Source organism: Mus musculus, chromosome 13 (genome assembly GCF_000001635.26).
Source record: "Mus musculus strain C57BL/6J chromosome 13, GRCm38.p6 C57BL/6J".
Classification (NCBI taxonomy): Eukaryota; Metazoa; Chordata; class Mammalia; order Rodentia; family Muridae; genus Mus; species Mus musculus.
In genome coordinates this window covers 48,600,307-48,625,971 of record NC_000079.6, presented here as the reverse complement: position 1 = coordinate 48,625,971, position 25,665 = coordinate 48,600,307, and the positions used below count along the sequence as shown (strand labels likewise).

General features: G+C 42.4%; 1 protein-coding gene across 2 annotated transcripts in view; it reads left to right on the top strand.

Annotated features, from left to right (window-relative positions):
* The first annotated feature begins 299 nt into the window (after positions 1-299).
* Positions 300-25,665, top strand: part of Ptpdc1 (protein tyrosine phosphatase domain containing 1) — a 47,804-nt gene continuing 22,438 nt past the window's right edge. For both annotated transcript variants that reach the window (NM_207232.2, NM_001301781.1), the window contains exons 1-2: positions 300-595; positions 19,612-19,699. In NM_207232.2, the coding sequence (NP_997115.1) occupies positions 19,618-19,699 (82 nt within the window). In that variant the 5' untranslated portion in view covers positions 300-595; positions 19,612-19,617. The remainder of the gene's footprint in view (positions 596-19,611; positions 19,700-25,665) is intronic.

Genomic DNA, 25,665 nt, shown 5'->3' with positions numbered 1-25,665 from the left:
CCAGAGCAGTCCTCGCTCCTCCTGCGACTCTGCACCGGGGCTCGTGGGGAGTCGGTGCCCCCCACCCCCACCCCCATGCTGCAGGCTGGCAGCCGCGCCCTCTCATGGCCCTGAGGGTCCTCCGGGCTTTCCGCGCACACGCCGTCGGCTCAGCCCGCGACCACTCAAGCCCCAGCTCGGCTTCCCAGCGGCTCCCACATGTTCGAAAACCTTAGAAGCTGTCCGCCGCGTCACGGGCCGCCTCGAGTCTCCATTGGCTGGCGCGTATCACGTGCACCGAGCGGCTCCGGCTATTGGCTGTTGGGTCGGGCGCGCGCAAGGCCGCGGCGGCGACAGGGCGTCCTCGGCGGCCGGGCTGTGGAGTGGCCCGTGCGCGCGCCCGAGGGAGACGTTGTGTAGCGCGCCTGGCGGGGAGTCTCCCTGCTCAGAGGCGCGGCGGGAGGCCGGGCCTGCGGGCAGGCCAGCGCCGCGGAACCCGCCCGAGCAGCGCCCGGGGCCGGCCGGTCCTCTCCGCCCGCGCCTCCCGGCCCTAGACGTGAGACACCGACCCGTCGGCTCCAGGGCTCCGAAGCCGGAGAGCGAAGCGCGCCAAGAGGTTCGGAGTCCGCAGCCAGTTAGGCGCCCGCCGAGCGGTCCCCAGACGGTTGTCCTTACGCGGCGGGTTATCCAGGGAGGCGTTATTTGGAGGCGCATCCCTAGAGGCGGGGCGGGGGACCAGGGCCACCGGGCGCCCCTCTGTCTTGCTCAAGTGCTGCGACACTCGGATTTCTCGGGAGCAGTTGGAGGCTTGCTTGGGTGTTTTAGTTGAAATCTCTTGATTAGAAATATTGACAACTAGTTCTTCATTACAAATAAAGCAGACAAGACAGCCACAAGCAGGTATCAGGCTACCACTTTGGGATCCCTAATTCGGACCTCTTTCTGTCAGTAAACGAGTCACGTGACCTTGACCAAGTCACTTTTTCTCCTGACATGCATTCTCAACGTTGATAATGATGATGATGATGTCGATGTCCCTGCTCTGGGGTGTGTGTGTTTTCTTATATAATAAAGGGTTTGTGGCCTTTCAGAGGACCACACCATAGATACACCCTACCTGTGGTATTAAATTTTAATGGAAAAGAAAATTTAGTAAACAAAGGCCCAGGGAGGAGGGGGGTGGAGCTTGAGAAACAGTGCTTTAGGGAAATAGCTGATCAAATTATTCCAGCAAGGGTTGTCTATGCTAAAAACTGAACACAAGCTATCATTCATTGACTGCGAGCTGAAGGAGCCTGAGAAGCTGTTATCATGGCGGGCACTATTAACCTGTGTGAACATGTATATATCCACCTCCACCTCACCCTCCACCCCCACCCTGCACAGCATAAGCTTTCTTGAGTTTAACAACAAAGTGTCATTCCAGGTTGTTGTTTTGTTTTTGTCTTTCCCTCAGAAAGGAAGGCTTGGGTGATTTGCCACAATCAGAGCTGTTAGTGGAAAGAAATAAAATGTAAACACGCATGTATGACCTCAAACCACTCACTCATCACCATGTGGTTTCTTCCTGTTCAGTTGTAGCGAAACTTCTCGCTACCCAGGAATCCCACCTGTGGCTTTTTAAAAAGTGTGGATACCCAGGTCTTAGAGACAAACTGGGACCAGCATGAAATTTGCTTAAGACCTCATAGACGATTCCCATTTGGAAGTCCGTAGTCCGTCTTAGCAATAACTAATTGCTAACCGGATACCGGTGCCTTCACAGCATTGTGTCCTGGAGACCCAGATTCCCCATCTCAACAGTACTTCATGTCCTTTTAAGGGAGGTTGGGTTTTCATCAGAAAAAAATCCTTTGTTGGTGGAATCCAAGCGAATTGAGAGAACACTACTGAATCTCTCTCTCTCTTTTTATATGATCTTCCTTGACCACTACTGAATACACTTTTTTTTTTAAATCCCAGCAGTCGGGAGGCAGAGGCAGGCGGATTTCTGAGTTAGAGGCCAGCCTGGTCTACAAAGTGAATTCCAGGACAGCCAGAGCTATACAGAAAAACCCTGTCTCGAAACCACCCCCCCCCCAAAAAAAGTCATATGAAGAAAAGTAAGAATCACAATTTACCTGTAGTATCACCAGTTTAACAAAATGATGTTTGTGGTCTTTACCATGCTGTATCATGATTAGTGATGCCCCCCTGATGTCACATAAATTTAGAACATTCTCACAGGCAGAATTATTCCATATATAGGGGAGAAAAAAAATCTAAAAATTATTCTGAATATAAATTTCAAATCACTGTTCTCTTAAAAGAACATTTCAAACCCCCTTTTTTTCCAAACCAAAACCTGCCCCCAAGGGTTTTTTCCACCCAGAAGAACTTTGGAGAGTGAGGGAGTATGAAAATACATCCATTGAAATCTTTTCTAAGAATCATCTTTGTTAGTGAATATTTCTGCCATTTCTCATATCCCCTCGGCTTCAATCAAAATATGTATGTTTATGATTCCTGTTCTTAAAATGATTTAAGTAGAAAAACTAACCGGCTCTTTGTTGGTATTAACTAGACAATGTGATGCATTGACTATATTAGAGATAAAGCTAGTATTTTATTTGTCTGGATTTAAGGAAAGACTGGAGCTCTAATCCCAACTGTGACACTTTGTAGTTATGACCTTGGAGCAGTGGCTTTCTCTCTCATGTTTACCTCATCATTAGACGGGAACAGTGCCTTCAGAGCTGTGGCATTCATTTAAACAGCACATTACAGCCCCAGTAGAGTGCTAACCTAAATTATCTTTTTGCTAACATTATTTCTTTCACCCTCTAGGGCATATTCACAATTCTAATCCCTCTGTAATATGTAAGATTTTTTATTTACAAAAAAGATATATTTATAGAGGATTTACTATAAGTGAGATACTAAAAACTCCTTTAAAAAGAATGGGTCATTTTTAACAGATTCTGAGAAAACTAAAGGCAAAATGACCATCTAGAGTTTCCCATGACCACAATCATATCTTTAGTGTCTCTGTAAATATTTATGAACACTTATGTTTCAGGCCTTTGATACTGGTGATATGAAGAGGATCTTCAAGATGCCTGGTCTTATAAAATTAGTATATGAAGAAAACACTAAATAAAGCAGTGCATTTATAGATTGTGATAAATCTAACTAACATCTACAAAACTAACATGGTCAAGTAATATGCTATGAAAGTCTTAGACATGTAAGTCTCAGTAAAAATACATTGTATGTCAGAGAATAGAGGATTTAAGGAAAATAAGTAAGAGTACAGTTAAGGATTTCCCAGGTCTAAAATGTTTTAGAAGAGACATAATTTTAAAATTCTTCTATGAAATGCCAGTATTCTTCAGCTTAACTTCTAACACACTCACACACACACACACACACACACACACACACACACACCTCTTTCCCTTGGCTTTCATTTTTTAAACACTAATTACTGCAGGTACCTTGCTTAGCTGATATTACTATTTGTTTGTGTATTCTCTGCAGTACTGGGGATGGGACCCAGGACCTTGCACACGCTGGGGAAGTGCTCTACAGCATTCTATTATCTCCGCTCTTCTGAGGCTTTTTCTATAAATTACTGTAAATTGGCCATTTGTACTTTTATATATTGCTATATAAAATGATGTTATGATTTGTGACTGGTGTGTGGAGTAAATTAGCATCTACTGCTTCATTGTTTTGTGGTGAGAAAATCTGAAATTTGGCACTCTGGAAACATACAACACGATAGTGCTGAGTGTATTCATGATGCTGTACAACTGAGGGGAAAGTCCTGTTCCTCCTGTGTGACCGCTTTCTAGCATTCCTTCTGACAACCATCTCTCCACTCCCCTGTCATCCCCTCAACCTCTCTGACTACTGTTCTGCTCTCTTCTGTTGTGTTTTCTTTTCGGCTCATTTCCTTAGCATCGTGCTTCCCACCTCCAGCCGCCATGTAGAAACTAATAGGGTTTCTATGTGTGTATGCATATGCACACTGTGAATAGTGTAGCGTGAGCATGGGAGCACACATAACACTCTGACAAACTGATTTCAGACCTTTGTGTAGATACTCAGACATGGTGTGTTTGTTTGTGTTCTGAGGAACTGCCATACTTTTCTCTGTATTGCTTAGAGCAATGCTTGTGTCTCCTGAGGGTTCACAAGTGTCCTCTTCTTCATAATTCCCTGCACTTTCTTTGACACACTGATAGCTGCCATAACGCAAATCTAGGAATTACACAATTCTAGGACTTAAAATTTTACATCTTCCTTTTAAATCTTTGATATGTTTTGAGTTAATTTTTTTTTGAGATAGAATTTCACTATATAGTTCTGGATGTCCTGGAACTCATTATGTAGACCAGGCTGGCCCTGAACTCACAGAAATCCCCCTGACTCAGCCCCTAGAATGCTGGGATTAAAGGAATGCGCCACCATGCTCAGCTTTGAATTAATTTTTGTAAGTGGTGTAATTTTCTTTTCCTTTCTTCCTTCTTTTTCACTTTTTCTTCTCCTTTCTTGCATATGGGTATTCAGTTTTCCCTTAATTTAAAAAACTATATTTTTTTGCATTGTGTATTCGTGGTGCCCTTGTTAAGTGTCAGTGGACATACAAGTATGTGTTTACTTAGATTACTCTTTAACCATGCTTCAGAACTTAGCACTTGCCCTCTTAGGTCATTACAATTTTAAATGTTTCTTGTTTTTTTCCCATTAATGTGTATTATATCATACAATAGGTTTTATTATGACACTTACACACACACACACTTTGATATCACATTCACCATATCTATTTCCTTTCTTACCCACTTTCCCCTTCCACATCTCTAATAGATCCTTTATTTTCATGGCCTTCCCAATCTCCACCCCTAGATGCTCTATATGAAAGAATGTAAGTGACTCTTCTCTCCATGGAGTCCGCTTGTTTTGTTTAGGATAGTGATCTCCAGTTCTATTTCCCTCAAACATCCCAGTTTGTTTTCTGATTCCTTTATTGGTGGCACCAAGATTGGTTCACTAACTAGGCTGTGTCCAGCAGTAAACCTGGATATGCAGGTATTTCTGTGGTAAGCAGACTTTGATATACCCAGAAGTGGTTGGTATAGCTAGCTCATACTGGTTTCCATGATGGGTGGCTTATATTCTCATCAAGAATAGAACCTTGAAAGACTTCTTTCCCTCTTTGTATTCTCATCAGCATTCACTGATTTGTTTTTCTTGATGACAGCTATTATGACTGAGGTGAAATGGTATCTCAAAAAAAAAAAGGGTAGTTATTTAGTTAATGACTTTTTGAGTGGCAGATCTACATAGCCTGGATCTGGCTGATACAAAATACTTCATTTATTTGGGATCTTTCTCTCTCAGGGTGGATAAGTATGAGTCTCTAGACCAGACTTCCTGTTTGAATGCTGCCATTTTTATATAGCAAAAGTAGCTGGCCACCATAGGTGAAGGCACGTTAACAGATGACCCACAAATAATCACAGGAAGGAAATGGTGTCATTTTTTAAGGTCTAAGTTATTTCTATTAATTATAGTTCAAATAAAATTGTTCTATACACACCTGTTCCATTTTGTGGTTAGGACTTTATCCCCTTTACCCAACTTTGCCTCCCTATATGTAAAATTAAGAACATATTCATCCAAAATTTTTGAATACTTCCTGTGTACCAGGTATAATGGTTGAAGTGTACCTACTACAGCATTCTATAGAAAGTTCCTATGGATCTAAGGAGGACTCTGAGGTTACCACTTATGGAGACATTTTGCATTTAGATTCACAGCCCTGCCAAGTCAGACTTTGATAGTTCTTATTTATTGTTTGTTTTTAATACCTGGTTCTAGAGATTTTACATTCTCTCCATTGTTTGAGCCTTCTGTTAATTGCCTGCTTTTTAAAATTCATGTCATGGCTCTGCTTTTATTTTATTTTGTTCCCAATATTGCTTTCCAAAAAGTATGACATATAATGCAATCATGTTTTATAAATAAAATGTTTTTCCTCAAAGATAAATAGTCAAATTTAGAAAATAATCTGTAATCAGAAAAGAACATAAAAATCTATAATCTATTCTTTATATATACATATATATTTAAGATTTATTTTATATTACATATGTGAGTACACTGTAGCTGTCTTCAGACACACCAGAAGAGGGCCTCTGATCCCATTACAGATGGTTGTGAGCCACCATGTGGTTGCTGGGAATTGAACTCAGGACCTCTAGAAGAGCAGTCAGTGCTCTTAACCACTGAGCCACCTCTCCAGCCCCTATAATCCATTCTTAATTTTTGTTGTTTATTCTTCCAGTCTTTTATCTGTGTGTTATATGTAGAGCGGAAGTATACTCTATATGATGTGTATGTGTGTAAACTGTATTGTTACTGTGGTGTGTGTGTGTGTAAGTGTAGGTACATGCATGTCATGGCCCGTGTTAGGTTAGAGAACTACCTTTTGGAGTTGTTTCTCTCCTTCCACAGTGGGATCCAGGGATGGAACTTAAGTCAGTCAGTTGAGGGGGCAACCACTTTTATACCACTAGCCATCTTGCCAGCCTGTGTATTATATTTTGTGACATACTTTTTAATATGATGCTCCATGACAATAAGCATGTTCTTTACCCCCGTGCCTCCAGTTCTGTTTAGACAGCTGTTTTGTTGCTAGAGTTGGGACTTGAAGACTCCTGTTACTAAATTACTGCACAGGACAAATTCAGAAACCTAACTGCTGACCCAGGAATAAAAGACTCTTCTCTTTTTCTTCCATTAATTCCTGCCCCATTTCTACTTTCCTAGTCCCGAGACAGCGGGGTTCTGTTGGCGGCACCCCCGAAGGGAGATTTAATCAGAGACATAATCAGCACTGTACTTTCCTTCTAATGTTTTCCAGATGTAGTTGGCTCTGCTAGAAATTCTTGAATCTGAAAGCATCCTATTTAAAGGTGGTCCTATAGCTCAAGCCAGTGGAAGAGGTTGGCTTTATAGGTAGAGAAAGCAGAAAAGCAAGGAAAGGAAAAAAGTTAGATTGGTCATTGGAGGTAACTACAGGAGATATGTAGGGTTAGAATGGGATTTTGAATTCCTTCTGATTGGCTTCTATTCATCTTCTTCTTTGGGACACTGGTTCCTTATGAATTCTGTTTGACAACCTGACATCTAGTGCGAGTGAGCGTTTGGGCTGGGCCTGGCCTGTTGGGCCTAGTACAAGAGCACAGTCTAAACCACTGACCACTTGCAGGTTTTAATCTCCACCCTTATTATCATCCTTGGATGTATATGTGCTAAGTGTATCAACCTTTTCTCCACTCACACTTTCATGCTAGAAACCAAATGCAGGGCCTGGCACCTATTAGACAAGTACTGTTTCAGTGAGCTGTACCCCAGCCATTAAGTATTTTTAACCCGTTGTAAGAATGGGTGGTGTTTTGGTTATCTGCAGATATCTGAGCCACCATGAGCTTTTGAAGAAAGGTGACTAAACTAATTTTCAAAAACTAGTTCAATCATCTTAATAAAATAATAAAACATAAAGAAATTATGTAGAGTAAAATGTAGAAACGTAAGTGGGGAAAGCTTTTCTTTCCTCCTCCTCCTCTTCCTCCTCCTTTTTTTTTTTTTTTTAATTCCAGGGGTGTTTGTTGAGCACAAGTGTTGAGCACAGGGTAGCATCAGACTGCCCCATTTCCATAGTAATCCACAGGCCTGGTCACAAGCTACAAGTTGTTGCTTCCATCTGTGTGAATTATTAACCTAAATTTAAAAGGAGAATTTGCTTTTTTAAACATTAACTTTGTATCAAAGTTGTGACTTAAGGAATACAAAAGTTAAATGAGCAGGTGAAAAACTCAAACCTAATGGCTGTCCTGTTAGCTTTGAACTTTGTCTGACATGTTTAAGCAGTCAGCACCCATCTGGAGAGTAAAGGTAGGTGGGGCTTGATGAATCTATACAGGTCATCTCCATACTGCCTTTGGCATAAGTGGGTCCAGCCTCAGGCTAGGTACCATGACTAAGGAGGTAGCACAGGACCTGGCCAAACCCTGCAGCCAGAGTAAATCAAGAAAAATGGCCCTACCTGGCATTTCCTAGCTTTGGGGCTCCCAGAAGACATTTCCTGCCTTTCCAGCCCCAGCTGTGGCCAGATTGCAGGTCTCTAACTGGAGTTTATGGTTACTGCAGACTGGCTACTGCTCAGCTCCGGGCCTTTATTCAGAATTCTCTGTATCCAAAGGAGAAGGCTGATCCCATTGTCTCAGGCTAGGGTGGAAGGGAAGGAGGGTTGGCTCAGATCAGTTGCTGCCCCTTAGACCTGGGGCTTAGAACATAGGAGAAGCCAGAGCAAAGCATGAATGTCATCTCACTGAACAAAAGGCAGGCAGAACACAAGTGAGAACTGTGGCCAGCTGCTTGCACAGCAAGGCCCTTTCCTATGCACATTTACATTCACCTTCCATATATAGAATTTTATGTTTGACTTCCTTTGAATTCTATTTTTGTAGCATTATACCTTGATTTTTTCATAATTTAGTGTATTGCTAAAATAATATGCCATAGTGAATGCCAGCATGTATCTCTCCCAACTCCTCTTACATGAGATTTCTATCTGCTGATTGTCCTAAGTAGCTAATTCATCATCATCATTGTCATGTGCCAAATGAACGCTTCTCATTTTTCTGGCTCTTTGTGTCAGCAGCATCCTTGAACGAGCTTACTTCTCTATGTCTTGTTGAACACTATTAATTGGCTGCTATGTCTTTCTTTCTACCCAGTAGCTGAGCTCATTTCAGTCATGAAAGTCTGTGTACCTAATTTGTAAAGGTCCTATCATGCCACCATCTTATCCTGCCGGATTGTGCAAGGCAAGGACTGTACGGAATAGCTGACTTTAGTTCAGCATTTGCTTTCCTTTGAGCAGAAGCTTTTTAAACAAAGATGATAAGGACCAACCACAGGGGAGGGCCTTTCTCTCTGCGGTTAGCTATGCTTGTTCTGATACACTTGGGGTAAGTATTCTCATTTCTGTCCTTCTCTATGATGACATGGTTCAAAATATGGAAAGTGGAATGCTACTGATGATTTGTAGATTTTTTTGAAGGGTGAGTGCCCATAATGATTTAAGTTGATATAAATGTATGGCAGAATAATCGCACTTCTAGCCTGCCTATACCTCCCATTTGTTTTCTGAGTTACTATTACTTAGATCAGTATAGAGTTCTTAACAGACAAATCAACTCCTCAAATAAGTGAACACAGAAATCAAATTGAACTATTTTTTCTATAGTAAAATTTAGACTTTTAAATGTTTATTTTTAGAAAATTAACTTGTCTAGGTGATCTCAAATTATAGAATAGCACCACTCTTTTATTGTAAAAAATTAAGGTGAGGGGCTGAGGAATTGGCTTTGTGGGTAAGGCTTGCAGTGCAAACATGCGGAGCTGAGTTTGGACCCCAGGTAAGGTGAATGAGGTTGCATATGACTTTAGTAATCTCAGTTCTCCTACAGCAGGATGGGAGCTGGAGACAAGATATCATGGTAGCTCACAGATTGGCTAATCTGGCATAGCTAGCAGTAAATAAAAGACTTCATCAGACAAGGTGGAAGGCAAGGAGCTATACCTGAGTTTCTCTTCTGATCTCCGCTCATATACTCAGTACATGTATGTCTGCATACTCATAGATTTTAAAATGACATATTACCTTAAAGTCTGTGTTAGACATGTGATGAAGAGATCTTAGAGCCCAATGCAGCCTATTATAGACTAGCCTTCAATCTTGAATTCTCTTCAGATCGTATCAGATCTGATTTCCCTTGCTTACAGCATCCTTAGAGTATCTGCACTTGTTAATTTCAGGGTGTACTCTTCTATCCCTTTTACTAAGCATGTACTTCCTAAAGGTCAAAAACTGTTTTATTTATCCTTGCTCTCTACTACCCTGCATACCATGGTTTTTGTGGTTCCTGTTAAAGGCTCAAGTATTTCTCAGATTGAGTTGGTTCATGTGTGCCTGTCACATGGTCTCTTTCTCTCTGAACATGTACAGGTATGTCTGCCTCCCCTTTAGCCTTTATTTCTGTATGTGCCTTTCTCCTGCCTTGGAAAACTATACCAGCAAAATGATATCATTTTATGTTATCAAAAGTTGATAAAATGTTACACGAATGGCCTGAATTTATAGTTGTGCATGTGAGGGGATGTTGCTGCTAGCCAGCGTGGGCTCTGCTCTGCTTGTCCTGCTCTGCTGTGCTCTGCTCTGCTCTGCTGCTCTCTGCTCTGCTCACTCTGCTCTGCTCCCTCTTCTCCCTCTGCTCTGCTCCTTCTGCTCTGCTCTCCCTTCTCACTCTGCTCTGCTTGCTGTGCTCTGCTCTCACTCTACTCTGCTCTGCTCTGCTTTCTCTGTTCTGCTCTCTCTCTCTCTCTCTCTCTCTCTCTCTCTCTCTCTCTCTGCTCTGCTCTTGCTCTGCTCTGCTCTCTCTCTGCTTTGCTCTGCTCTCTCTGCTTTGCTCTGCTCTTTCTGCTCTTCTCTCTCTGCTCTCCTCTGATTGCTCTGCTCTGCTCTGCTGTGCTCTGTTCTGCTCTCCCTTCTCGCTCTGCTTGCTCTGCTCTGCTCTCCCTTCTCGCTCTGCTCTGTTCTCTCTGTTCTGCTCTGCTCTGCTCTCTCTGCTCTGCTCTGTTCTCCCTTCTCACTATGCTCTGCTCTCTCTGCTGTGCTCTGCTCTGCTCTATTTGCTCTGCTCCAGCTTAGCCATCAAGCATGCTTTCATTTGGCTCCTGTTCCTTTGACATTGTCAACTAGAGTTTTGAGATCTTACCTGCTTTATAGCACTACAAGATGATCTAGGCTTATCTTGAATATACCCTTCTCCATCCCTAAAAAGAGTTGGTTCCACAAGGGTTCCTGTGTCCTTTCACTGGAGAATGGTATTAGAAACCAGATTTGCTCTGATATGCTCATCAAGCTAGGGTTTCATTGCTTTCAGGTAACTGACTGACTGTGACCACAGATGTGTGAGTGTGTGTGTATCACATATATGCTTCTACTGCAGTGATCTCTTATTTGTGGTTTTTGCTTTCCATGGCTTTGGTTATCTAGTTAACCATGGTTTAAAATTATGAAGTGGAAAATTCCAGAAATTAAAAAAATGTAAATTTTACATTGCGTGCCATTCTGAGCAGCATGGTGCAGTCTTGCACTCCACCCTCTCCTGCCCTGGCCATGAGTCATCCCTTTGTCCAGTGCATGCATGCTGTGAGTGCCACCTACTCATTAGTCACTCACTCATAGGCCGTCACAGGCCTCCAGTTCAATTATATAGCAGTACATGTGTACCTTTGTGCAGCAGGCTAATGGCTGCATCACAACACCTGTGTCCTTCTCCTCACTTCATCTAATCATGCAGGCATTGTATTGTCTAACATAGAAGCTAGAATGTAATAAGATATTTTACATAACTATTAATGGTTACATAACTATTAGCAGTATATTGTTATAATTGTCCTATTTTATTAGTTATTGTTACCCTGTTAGTTGCCTATTTTTATAAATTATTCTATAGTAAGTGTGCATGCATTAGAAAGAGTGGAGGACATCTGTGGCCATTACTGTGCCTGGTTTCAGGCATTCACTGACAGGCCTGGAAACATGTCCTTGCAGATAAGGGAAAGAACTCTGTTAGCTTAGCAGGAGTTTCCCACAGTGCCACGGCTGCAGCCATGGTCCACTTCCTCCTTACTTACCTATAACTTCCTAGTCCACGCTCTGGGTCGCCCTTCCTTTGCTGTCTTTTCACTTGTATTCTCTGACTCGGTGTACACGAGACAGACTTAGGATTGCTAGCCTGACCGCCGTAGAAGCAGAGCCTACTACCTGTTGATAGATAGTTCCCTCTCTCTCGCCCTTCATTTCCAAAGTTACTTGTACCTTTCTCACCATTCCCACAGTGAGCGTCTGTCTTCCCTTTATAATGCGATTCAATTCCTTTGCCTTCCTCTGGGATCTGTGCTGCAACCCAGCCCCTTCTTGGTTAATGTTTTAAAGTCTTGAATTTTAAAGTACATTGGTAGGTATTCTTTATGTTGTGAAAATCTATGGTCCTTGGTAACTAGATTATATGTATTTATCATAACACTAAAAAATAAGATAGTTTTTTGGCCCTGAAAATAATCTGTGTTGTACCTGGTCAGCCCTCTCTAACCTTCTGAAAACCCTTGCAAAAACTTGCTTGCTTTCTGTCTGTGCAGTTTTTGTCTTTTCCAGAAAGCCTACGAATGTATTCACATGATATATAGCCTTCTCAAACCAGAGTTTTTCACTTAGCACAATCCCAGAACACGTGTGGAGAACAGACAGTTTCCTTTTAGGATTTACCCGCGTCCCTTAGATAAACAGCTCTTTCTTTTCCGTCACAGAACAGCATTCCTAGTACAGTGTGACATCACAGCTCCATCTGGCTTTGTGCGATCATAAATAATGCTCTGTGAAGACTCATGGGCAGGTGTTTGAGTGATAGGCATCAGATGGGGACACGATTTTCATATTTCATGTAACACTCTGTTTAGCTTTATAAGCAAATGTAAAGGAGTGTTCCCACCACTCTCTGTGTTTGCCAGCTCTTGATAGACTATTGTTGGACCTCTTTGTACGCTCTGGCTTCTGTTTTATATGTGCATCCCATGGCATGTATGCAGAGGACCACTCTGGGGAGTCCATTCTCCTTGCACAGGGTCGGTTCTGGTTGGCCTTACGTTGTCAGGCTTATGCAGCAAGTGCTTCTGTCTGCCAAGCCGTGTTGCCAGCCCAGGCTCTTTCTTATTTTTTCCTTTTAGCCATGCTAACTCATGGTTAGTGCTATATATTATGGCTTATTTTTCTCTTTCCATACATTGAGTGAACCGCCAGCCAAATGCTTGCATCAGTGTTCTTGATATGTTTGTCCAGGTATTGGACCATTTCTTCTTTAAGTTAGCATACAAATGGATGCATTTCATCCTGTCATATTCAAGCACATATTTGATTTTACTTTGTTCTTTCTTATTTATTCCTCCTCTTTTATATCAAAAGTATATTTGATTTAAAGTTGAAGCAACGCAGTAATGTGCAAAGGGAATTCAGTGTGACATATTCTGTCTTTGTTCTGACCCTAAGTCCCTCATACTATGTTATTGTTCTCCTTGTAGCGATACAAATGGCATTCCTCATGCTTTGCAATTTTTTCACATAGTTATGTGAAAAATCACTACACTGAAACTTAATTTTACCTTTTAACTTGTTTACAGTCAAATCCCCAGGTAATCATTATGTATAAGTCTGATTTAAAATGTAACTGATTTCTTGCTGTATTGAACTTGCCCCTTCCTGCCTCTCCCTCCTAAGTGCTGGCATTGTAGATATATGGTACTAGACACAGCCTATACTACTACTAACTCAAGGTTTTTTACTTAAAAATATTTTAATTATCACCAGTTTACTTTTGACAACAGAGATAACAGCGTTTTCAATGAACTTGTTTGTGTAAGTTGTCTGAGTCGGATGCTTGACCACCTTTATCACTATGTAATTTGAAATATTTTCTCCCAGTCTGTTTCCTTTTCTCATTCTCTTAATGTCTTTGACAGAAAGAAAGTTTGAACATTTTTTTTAATTGAAAATAGATTCTTGGGCTGGAGAGATGGCTCAGGGGTTAAGAGCACTGACTGCTCTTCCAGAGGACCTGAGTTCAATTCCCAGCAACCACATGGTGGCTCACAACCATCTGTGATGGGATCGGATGCCCTCTTCTGGTGTGTCTTAAGACAGCTACAGCACACTCATATACAATATATAAATGTTTTTTTTAAAAAAGAAAATAGATTCTTTTCTCATACAGTATATCTTGATTATAGTTTTCCTGTGACTCTACTCCTCCAAGTTCTTCCCTCCTCCCCTCCCCTCTGGATCCACTCCCTTTCTGACTCTCATTAGAAAGGAACAGGCTTCTAAGAGATACCAGACACAACAAAATAATAATGATATAAGAATAGCAAACAACAACAATAATAATAATAATATAAAACAACTCATTACAACTCATTACATATAAGTTGGGTAAGACAAACCAACAGAAGGAAAAGATCCCCAAGAGCAGGCGTAAGAATCAGAGACCCACTTGTTCAGATGCTCAGGAGTCCCATAAAAATAGTAAGCTAAGCTACAATATATACACAGAGGACCTGGTGTAGACCCGTGTACTCTCTGTGCTTGCTGTTGCAGTCTCTGAGTTCATATGAGCCTTGCTCAATTGATTCAGAGGGCCTATTTTATGCCTGCCTCCTCTTCCTCAGGGATTCCTGAGCTCTGAGGGGAGGGGTTTGATGGAGACAGCCCATTTAGAGCTGTGTGCGTTCCACGGTCTCATTCTTCCTGCACATTGTCCTGCTGCGGGTCTCTGTATCTGCTCCCATCTGCTGTAGGAGGAAGCTTCTCTGGTGATGGCTGAGTAAGGTACCAGTCTGTGAGGATAGCAGAATTCCATTAGGAGAGTCATTTTGTTGATAATGTTTTTGTTTGTTTTGTTTTGTTTGTTTGTTTGTTAAGACCAGTAGTATTTGGTTTTACCATGGGTCTCTGAGCTGTCTAGGTTGAAACTTTTAAATGTTGTTAAAAAGTACTTTAAGGCGCTGGAGGAATGGTTAAAAACAGATGCTACTTTTGCAGAGGATCCTAATTTAAGTCTCAGCAGCTACATCAGGTGGCTCACAGCTGTCTGAAACTGGTTCTAGAGGATCTCTTTTGGGTACCAATGTGTAAATACAAAACTAACTCTCTCTCTCTCTCTCTCTCTCTCTCTCCCTTTTCCTCTCCCTCTCTCTCCCCTCTCCATCTCCCTCACTGTATTTATAAAATTAAATTTTTTTTAGTTGGTTAACTGTATTTTTTGACTCTGCTTGAATCTGCTTTGTTACATTGATTGATTGATGCAACAAACCTCTTTCCTTGCCCCTCCCTACTCCTTGCCATAGCTTTACAGTAAGTCTTGAGACTGATGATGAGTCTACTAACTGTGTTCTTCTTTTTCTACAACTGAATTGTCTAGTGAGAATCATGTAAGTTTTAGAGTAAGCTCTTGCATGTGTGTGTGTGTGTGTGTGTGTGTGTGTGTGTGTGTGTGTATAAACCCAGGTAGGGTTTAGAAGCTGTACTTTAACCCTGAATTAATATTCTTCAAGAGAATATTCTCTTGAAGAATATTAATTCAGCAGCAGTTTCTTTAAATGATGAAATAGGAGGGTTCGTGGAGTGTTGTTTTTCCATGCTGTGTGACTTGTCTCTTGGGAACCTTGCAATCAGCTTGCAGACTTCCCTAAGGTGTAGTTCAGGTGTGAGATCACAGAAACTGCTAAGTAGATTTGTCAGATGGCCTCAGCTCTCTCCCTGAGGATTGCTGGAAGCTGTTTTAATAGTGTCCAAGCCTGCATAGGTGAGCCTTTCTTCAGATGTGAGTCCCATATATAGTTGGCATTTGAGAAGGCTTCATAACAGAGAGGAACTACGGGCTGGGGCTGAGAAGAAAACAGATCCAATCTCTTGAGGATTCAGAAAGAAGACAAAAAGATTGTCAAGATGAAAGACTTACAAGAACTTAGAGATGTAAATGTGTCCAGGAACCTGAGATATGACGCTGTCCTTGTACTTGCATTGTTCTAGATATGTGCTGTGGCCTGTGCATACACACTAAATAAATAAACCAAAAGTCTACTAAAAGTAGGAATAAGTGTGCTGTCTTATGTAATAGGGTATGATAAGGATTAGATGAAATAAAGATATATAAAGGAATTGGATTAGTTCCTGACATGGAGTGAGCTAGTATCATTTGGTTATCGTATATCTTAGTTTGGGTTTTACTGCTGTGAACAGACACCATGACTAAGGCAACTCTTATAAGGACAACATTTAATTGGAGCTGGCTTACAGGTTCAGAGGTTCAGTCCAGTATAATCAAGGTGGGAGCATGGCAGCATCCCGGCAGGCAGAGGGTCTTAAAGCCCACAGTGAAACACTTCCTCCAATGAGGCCACACCTACTCCAACAAGGCTACACCTCCTAATAGTGCCATTCCCTGAGCCGAGCATATTCAAACCGCCACATCATCATATTATGAATGAGCATAAAACATGCTTTCATTTGAGCATCATAGTGTCTACATGGCTTGGATAAATCATCACCTTCCTGAACTGCGATTATTGTCTAGAATCTTAGCACATTGGCAGTGTTGTCGTTAAGAGTGAACAAAACCTCACACATCAGAACGCCAGAGAGTAAAATCTGAGTGCTCCCCTGGAAACAGACGCTAGGAAGCAGGGACAAGGAATCTGCACTTCCACAGGTTCCCAGAGTGTTCTGGTGCATGCCCAAGGTGCAGTGCTGGAGCTGAGAGCATCAGGGAAGGGTTGGGGCACTTGCTTAATGCAACACCTCACAAATTCTCTCCAAGAAATATGCAGAACACAGTTGCATCCAGAAGAGAGGAGAGTGCTGAGGAGAGGATTCGCTAGTACCTCACAACCTAGTCTGTAAACAAATTCTTTAGGAATAGAACATTACTTCCTAACTGTTCTCCTTAGATGTGTGAGTAATAGCTCACCACTGCACTCGAGCTCTAAGTGCTGGGTACTAATTAGTGAACTGTGTGACTAATTCTGAACAGTTGAGTCATTTGCGGAGATTTTAGGGATAAAAGAACTGTAGGATATAGTGAGCAAAGCACTTGTCATTGAGTCAGGAAGTGAGTTACATAATGTGTGATCACAGAGTGAACGTCAGGATTCAAATCGAAGCTCCTTGTTCTGTAGGAAGGCATATGAATAAAGTCAGTTGTGAATGGGTCTAATGTTTGCTTAAGACTTTTTGGAAGCTCAGCTGTTACTACTAGCAGAAGAATTAGACAGGTAATGCTAAGGATCTCTTACAAACTCTTTAAGGTAGGAGCAAAATGAAGTAACTGTAGCCAAGAAGGAATGGAAAAATAGTACAGTATTGTAAAGTAAGCTAACAAGTGTTTGCTTTGTGGCTGGCCTTGCTTTAGTGGTGTTACACATGCACATACACTAAGTCTTTCTTTCATAGGTTGTAAGAACCTATGAAAGTAGATATATAATCCTCATTTTGCAAAAGAAGACAAACAGCGCTCAAGCCAGTTCATATCTTTGGCAGTTGAATCATTAAGTTTTAAACAGGACTTTGACTCTATAATATATTTAAATCATGATATTTGATCAGCAATTATGTATAATTGTACTGTGTTTCTATGCAATGGTAGCATACCACAGACATTGTTTCAGAGATCTAAGATTTGAATTTCAGAGATGAGTAGAAAGATTTCTACCCCAAACAGATAAATAAGCAGATTTCTTCTTACCCTAACTAAAATTCTAGACAACCTTTTAAAAATGGTTGGAAAGTAGGCAGCCCAGGCTTCAGTCTCTTAGACTGAACAGGGGGTAAACAGGGGAGTCTGAGGTTGCACCAGTTGCCTCCCTGGGGGCAGTTTCCAGACTTAGTTTAGGGAGAGGACCAGGCCTTCCAGAGATGCACAGAGGGGTGAACTCAAGGGAAGGCCCTGCATAGATAAGGTCTCGAGAGTGAGGGAGACCCCGCCCTAGGAAGCCCTCAGAGCTTTGCCGAGCTGCAGAGTGGTGAGTACTGATCTGTACAAATGTCTGAGGCCAGAAAAATGTCAGCGGCCAGCTGGCTGCAAGTAATTCTGCTCCCTTAGCCAGAGTGCGAAGGCCTCTGGACACCTCACTGCAAACCCTTGGGAAGGTTAGCCTTAGCAGTGCATCTAAACTAACCCGGAGTCAACGCCAAGGGTCACTCCCAACAAAAATATCAAAGGACATTTCCAAAGATACCAATTAACCCCTTTAATGAAAAGTAGATAGTTAAGACCTGATGGAAATATATCCAGATTTTCTTGAGGAAGGTAGGTGAGAAGGAGACTAAAGGGGAAATGGCGGAAAAGTTACAGCCATCTGAGCAAAGAGGAAAACTTAAATTTCTAAAGCAGGGAAACTGAGGGAAGCAGATTCCCAGATAAAGGCAGATTGACAAACACAAAGAAAGGAAGGAATCCGCATGGCGTACTGGAACGCCCTGCAGATACGGGCAGAGCTGACTTTCTGATACCTGAGGGTCTTATAGTCAATTTCTCAAACTGACTTTTTATTACATATCTCAGACTTGTGAAAATTGACACTGTAACTCAAGTAATTATTCAGGTAATTAAAGTCAAACTTTCTATTCTGCTGCACTATTTGTTTTGTTTGGTAGAGGCTTTTCACAATGAGGGGGATTGAACCCAGGCCTCCAGCAAGCTGAGCAAGTGCTCTAGCTTGGAGAGCATCCCTTGTATCCAAGGAGATTTGCTCTGCCAGAGCCCAGCCCTCAGTGCTGCAGAGCGGGCAAGGGGTTGGTTGGTTGCTTGCTTGCTTGCTTGGTTGGCGGGGGTGGGGGTAGGGTAGGGTAGGGTAGGGTAGAGTAGGGGGTGTATTTGTTTTGAGATAGTGCCGCACTCTGTAGCCTCAAATTTGAGATCCTCCTGCCTGCCTCTTGTGTGGTCAGCTCTTTCGAGGACACCAATCTGTGCGCAGTCCCAGCCACAGATGTTAACAGCGATGCCAGCCAGAGGCCTGGGGCGAGCACACTGACCCTGTGGAGAGTGGAGGCTGTGCTTCAGAAGCCACTTGGTGGACATATTTCATTTTAGAAAACAAAACAACCCCCATTCTTCCTGTTAGATTTTTTTTCTTCCCAAGGAATCAAAATGTACCCAAGTATATGATTGTCAGTGGGAAAATGGGCACAGAAATCAGATATGGGCAGTTTTGCATTTTCATTTTTATGTGAATTTTCAGTATAAATTCAGGAACATAAAACATTAAGTCTAAACATGACAAAGAAAAGCAGTTTAACAATATAATAATTGTAAATAAAAATGTAAGAATTTCTGTACCATATCAGCATCTAGTTTTGACTTTTTTTGGTGTCTGTGTGCATGATGTGTGTGTGCTCTGTGTGTGTGTGTGTGTGTAGATGTGTGCATGTTAGGGCACATATGGAGGTCAAAGCACAATCTTGGTTATTAGTAGTAGTAAGATAGTTTTTACTTCTCTCTCTCTCTCCCTCTCCCTCTCCCTCTCCTTCTCTCCTTCTCTCCTTCTCTCCTTCTCTCCCTTCTCTCCCTTCTCTTTTCTTTCTTTTCTTTTTTTGAGACAGGGTCTTTCTATATAGCTCTGGCTGTCCTGGAACCCAGACAAACTCAAAGAGATAGATCTGCCTCCCCCATGCCGGGATTAAAGGAATGTGCCACTTTGCCCAAGTTTAGTTTACCTTTCTTTGTACTGAATTTTCAAACAGTACATTTGAACCTAGACTGCCTATATTTGAAGGATTAGGTATCTAGGGATGCAGCTCAGTAGTAGAATTCTTACTTAGCATTCGTGACACCCTGAGTTCAGCCATACAGGGAAGGGAGAAAAAAAACGAAAGGGCCGTATAGTTAATGACTGCCATATTGGGTGGCAGATATCTAACGTGATTAGTTAAGTAATGAACTTCTTTACATTTTCCAACAGACGAGGATGGCCGCAGGAGTCTTGCCACAGAATGAAGATCCATATTCCACGTTGGTGAATAGCAGTGGGCATGCTGCACACATGGATGGTAATAACCTCTTCAGTGTACTTTCTGTCGCTTTGTGGAAATTCACACTTAATAAAAGTACATTGAAAGGCTCTGAAAGAAAAGCTCTATTCTTCACTTCAGAGGCCCAGGCCCAGGTGTTGTTTATGGCCTGTGCTTTCTGCCTCACTGTCTGGCCTGGCAGAATTCCTTTACAAAACCCTGAATAATGTCTTGGCCTTTTGAAAAAGAGGTGTGGCAAACTGAGTTCATCTCCTGCGTTATCATCTTAGGCTGATATTTGTTCCTGACCTCACACGCCTGCCTGGGAAGCAGCCATTCATTGTGGTTTTTTTGTATGGGTTTTTCCTATGGTACCCAGGCAAGGAAGTGTGCCATAACTTACTCTCCTGTTGCTGTGCTTGCCTCTCATCCTTTTGTAGTTCTGAGCTAGGAAATGGATGAAAGAGTCCACTCTGGCCTCCTTGGTTGTGCTAGGCATCATTCCATTGCTGTGGCAAAATACTGAATAAACAGTGTGGGAGCCAGTGAGATGCCACTGGGCCTGAGTACCTGAGTTTGACCCCAGAACCCATCTGGTATAGGGAACCAGCTCCTGCAAGTTGTCCTTTGAGCTCCATTCTTCTGTACTCCCCCTCCCCCAATATAAATAAATGTAGTATGTAATAAAACTTTTAATTAATTTAAAGGAGAAAATGTTTATTTTGGCTCATGGTTTCAAGTGTTTCAGTCTGTGGCCAGCTGGCCCGTTTCATTTGAGCCTGTGTGAGCCAGATATCATGAAGGAAATAGATGGCAGAGAAAACTCCCTGCACTGGGAAGCAAAGACAGAGGGAGGGTCAGAGTCTCAACGTTTCTGTTAAGGGCATGCTCACAGAGACTAACTTCTACTATAATCCACCTCTTAAAGGTTCCACTACCCTTCAATAGCACCACAGACTGTTAACCAAACTATGAGCGTAGGGGCCTTCGAGAGACATTTAGGATCTCAGCCATAACGTGGGCCCTGTTGCTGTCAAGTGATAGCCAGAAGAGCTGTTGAGCATTTTCTTGGCAGTCCTCTTGCAGGATTTTCTAACAAGTTCACTCTAGTGCTGTGGAATTAGAGACATTGCAGGATTTCTTCTAACGGTTCAGATTAGATGATGGGAAGGTAGAGGAGGAGGCCCTGGCTGCAGCCGTTCCTTCCTTCAGTGCTTACTGGGAACAGTCAGCTCTCAGTGTATTGTGTTCTTACTGGAATCTATCCACTCTAGGAGGGCCCTTTCTCACATCAAGAAAAACAGTGTTTCCCACATGGCCAATCCAAAGGCCTTGCAGATTCTCAGTCTGTCTGCTGCTCTGGCTTTAAGGGGACTACTTCTCTACCTACCATTTATGGACACTTAATGGGCAAGTCCTCTTACCTGCTCATTGTTTGGTCTTAGAGAGAAGTGCTAAAAATATCAAGTGTGGTGACAGTGTCCAGCCTGTGCTTCCCTTGTAGAGTGAGTATTCCCTGGGTGTCACCCCACAGCCTGCAAGCCTGCTTCTGCCCTCGTTCCTTCATCAGGCTTAGCAACTAGTGGGGTTCTCTCCAGCCGGGTTCTGTCAGCTTTGATATGGTGAACTCATTACACAGGAAGAGAAGCCGGGCTCCAGCGACTGAGTCCAGTCAGCAGCTCTTAGGGACACCAAACCGTTCTGTGTGTTCCTGGACACCCAGGCAGGGAGACTATTGTGGTCATCCACTAGAGATTTTATTTTTTTAACCTTTCAAATCTTTTAATTGAATAAGTTATTAATATTGAATTTCTCCATAAGTACAGCTAATTTTATATTAGGAGAAATATGAAAACATAAAATTCCTATTATCTAAAAATTATATCTCATTAAATATAGTCAGTTATACTTTATTTTATTTTAGGATAGAGACTAGGTTTTTGAATGTTGGCTAATGAATCATTGGAAAATTTAATGTCAGGTACATAAGTAAAATTCTTACTTTTAGAGGAAAGTAGAAAATTCATCAAAAAACAGCTTTATAATGAGACAAACCTAGGTTTAAATCTTGGCTCAACCACTTAAAAACAACTATGAGCAGAGAATTTCAGACATTCACGGAAGCACAGAGAACAAAAGAAAGTACACACAGTTGCCAGCTGACAATTGCAGTCACTCACGTCCTCAGATCACTTTCTCTGCGCTCACAGCAGGAGTCACTTTATTCAGTGAACACCTACCTCCCTGCCATGAAGAAAATTTGAATTCATAATATCATCAGCTATCTAAGTCATGTTCAGACTTCTCATTGTCTTATGATACTCCTGAGGATGGTACCTCCCGCCTGTATCTCACACACACACACACACACACACACACACACACACACACACACACACACACTCAGTCTCCCAGTCTCTCTCTCTCTCATATGTATGCAGTCACCTACAGCAGATTTGCCATTCAAGTTTTTGTTTGCTGTGCTTATAATACCTATAATGCCTTTTTAAAAAAAGATTTATTTATTTATTATATGTAAGTACACTGTAGCTGTCTTCAGACATACCAGAAGAGGGAGTCAGATCTCATTACAGATGGTTGTGAGCCACCATGTGGTTGGGGGATTTGAACTCAGGACCTTTGGAAGAGCAGTCGGGTGCTCTTACCTGCTGAGCCATCTCACCAGCCCCCTATAATACCTTTTAACAGCAAAAAGGTCTTCTTTTCTTTTCTTTTTGCAAGGTTTTGTCATGTAGCCCTGACTAGCCCCAAACTCTATCTCTCAAGCGACCTTGAACTTTGTCAGTCCTCCTGCCGTGATCTCCCAAGCACTGCATTATGCATGCTGTAATGTCCTGGCCTTCTACTGAGGTTTAAATCTCTCTCTAGGACCTTAGGCCTTGTCTTATGACCTTAGTTTGTTTCCAGTCATGGCTTAGTTTCTTTGTGCATCCAGATTGTCTGCTCTTCCCTAACAGTAAGTCTGAGATTTTGCAGTTTTGTTAGAAGCCTTACAGAAAGGAACTTCTCACTGTGACCCCCAGGTGACCCAAGCTATCGTGCTTCCTCACTGGGAATGTTAAGTTGGATCACATCAGTAAGCTGGTCCCTGCCAAGATTTACCCAGTGTAGATTATCCTTTCTCCATTCGTAATTAATACTTCATAGAAAGATGCTTTGAAGCCACATACCATCCTGTTCCATATCTCCTTTGACTCAGCAGTGTTAGCACCTACCGATGTTCCTCCTGAGTCATACTGTGGTCGGTAAGTGTATTTGTTAAGTGGCATTGTACTGTGAGCAACAGTGTTCTCTTTGCTCAGTTATTTCAGGGGATTTGTATTTTGTTCAGTGAAACTGGTCTCCTGTCACTTGCCATGATGGTTCAGCTACCTACACTCAGCCAGCCAGAGCCCTGCCAGATGCTCTGCTGTGTCTGCATTGTTCTTGAGACACACGCTGCAGGGTCTACTAGCTCATTTTAGTCCATCTCTGTCCTCGCTCTGAAAGCAGACATTTCTCCAAGAAGTCCTAGTTCATTTTAGTGGGGAAATGGCCCTCTTAAAAACCTAATCTGGGATTGGAGAGGTGACTCAGCAGTTAAGAGTACTTGCTGTTCTTCCAAAGGATGGAAATTGAGTTCCCAGCACCCACATTGATAGTCTCATAACCACCTGTAACTCCAGCTCAGAGGGATCTGATGCCATCTGGCCTCAGTATGCGCATGTGCACATTTGCGCACACATTCACACACACACACACACTAGACACACATGTTTTACATCTTACATTTAGTGCTACATATATGTGTGTGTGCATATGTGTTGAAAACCTCAAGTTGGCACTGTCACCTTGACGTTTAATCCAATAGTATACTATCCTTGTCCCCATCTACGTAAGTCACTTGTCCAGGAATGAGGCACCTGCACTTACCCTAACTTCCTTATTTCTCTACTCAGCCCGTCTTTTCTCAGCCTCCCAGCCCTGCCCAGACACCGCCTGTTTTCCTACCCAGGGCTGTACCCACTCAGGCTCCAGTTTTCCCCATCCTGACTCTGGACTCTGCTGGATAGCCCTGGTTTAGGTCTACCTAGTGGATCTTCTCTGTGATGATATATTTTAAATTAGGAAGTTGAGGACTGATACTTTATCTTGTTTATACTGTCTTTGAATCAGAAAACCCTCGCATTATAAAAGGGGACTGGATATATGCCCCATCATGGCCTGGAAGGTATTATGTAAGAGTGCTACTCCCCTTTAAATGTCTGGCAACATTCTCCAATAGTCTTGTAAGCCTAGAGATTTTTAAAAAAAAAACTTATGAACTAAGTTTCTTTACTCCTACTCTGCGTGTGTTCTTGTGTTGAGTCTTGGTAGGTTAGAGTCTTTAAGAGGCTGTCCATTTCTTCTAAGTTGTCAAGTGTATGAGCTGGATGTTGTTCTTACGAGTTCTGTATTATCCTTTCAGGTGTGTCCAGCCCATGGCTCTCAGGCTAAATGCAGCCAAGAATAGCTAAGAATGTGGCCAAACCCAACATTGGTGTGTGTGTGTGTGTGTGTGTGTGTGTGTGTGTGTGTGTGTGTGCTATAACTTGACTGCACAGTTCTTGAGTGTGAACTGTGACATTGTGCCACACTGTCAAGGTCAGGCATGTGAATGAGTGGCAGATTGAAGTGATGGCTCATCTTTTGATCTTTATAGTTTGTGTCAGCTTTCTAGACGTTTATGAGTCACATTAATATTTTCGTGGAGCCACTAGGAAACTACCACTGTTTTCCCTTTTCATTCTTTATTTCTCTTCTTTTCTTACCATTCCAGTGCTTGCTTTGTGTCCTGTTTTTGTTTCTTGTTTTGGGTTTTTTTTTTTTTCTCTCACCTTTCCAGTGACTGGGCTTGGAACTTGGGTTGTTGATTGGAGACCTTTCTTCTTTAGAGCAGTATAAGTTTCCTTTATTACTGTGCTGTGTAATTCAGTGTATTCCGTTTCATTCTGACCCAACCTCTGTGTTACGTGAGTTTCCTTTGAGACTTTCTCTTTAACCCACAAATTCGTCTATACCTTTGGCATTTAAGTCCTTAGAGTTTTTCCTCTTGTCTTTGTCTTACTGGTTTCTAGCTTAGTTCTTTTTTTTGTTCAGAGAACATTCTAAGCTTCCAGTTCTTTTAAAGATGAATGCCAGGGCACGCTGTAATTGCGGTTCTTATTGAATAATTTCAGTGTTACACGCCTGCTGATCAATCTCTTCTCAGTCAAGTTGTGATTTCCTTAGTTCTTGGTGTGACAGAAGATTCACAACAGATTCTTGGCCCCAGCATTTTGTTTTTTCTTACTTAGCAGGCAGTTTCCCCATAGGCAGTCAGCTACAGATTCAAGCGAGATCTATCTGCTCAGCCTCCCATTGGCAGGCTACCACCCATACAGCCCCATGGCATGTGGGTGGGGTGGAAGCACTGCTTTCCACTGCCCGGTTGACACCTTCAGGGTAGAAGTGGAGCTGTGCCTTGCGTGGTCAGGTTGCCTTTGAATCGGGTCTGACTAGCTCCTTGAGAAGTGAAATGATGGTCTGGGCCCCACTGCCATCTAGGGCAGATGGGAGGCCACTCGTACAAACGCTTTGTTGCGGTGTGGTTGAACTTCGTTTCCTTGCTGTGCTCTGTGAGTCTCAAAAGAAGAGGGGGTGGGAACTTACTATAGAACAACGACTTGTCTCACCCTTCTTGGCTCATAGATACCAAGTTGAACTGCAGGCTCAGCTCCCCACTGGATCCCACTAACACAGGGATAGGAAAGGGAGTCTAGACCACCACATATCACATCCTTTCCTTCTCTTTCCTGGAAGGTTAGGGTGGAGAGACTCGGGTTCCCTGGGCTCCCCTGACTCTGAAAGCAGCAGTGTGAACCGGCTTGGCTTCCTGCTTTCTTGTTCAGCCTTGTTCCTACCAGGGGAATGTATAGGCTTGTCTCCCTACTAGGCATCACTAAGACCAAAGTTTGGGGAAAGTA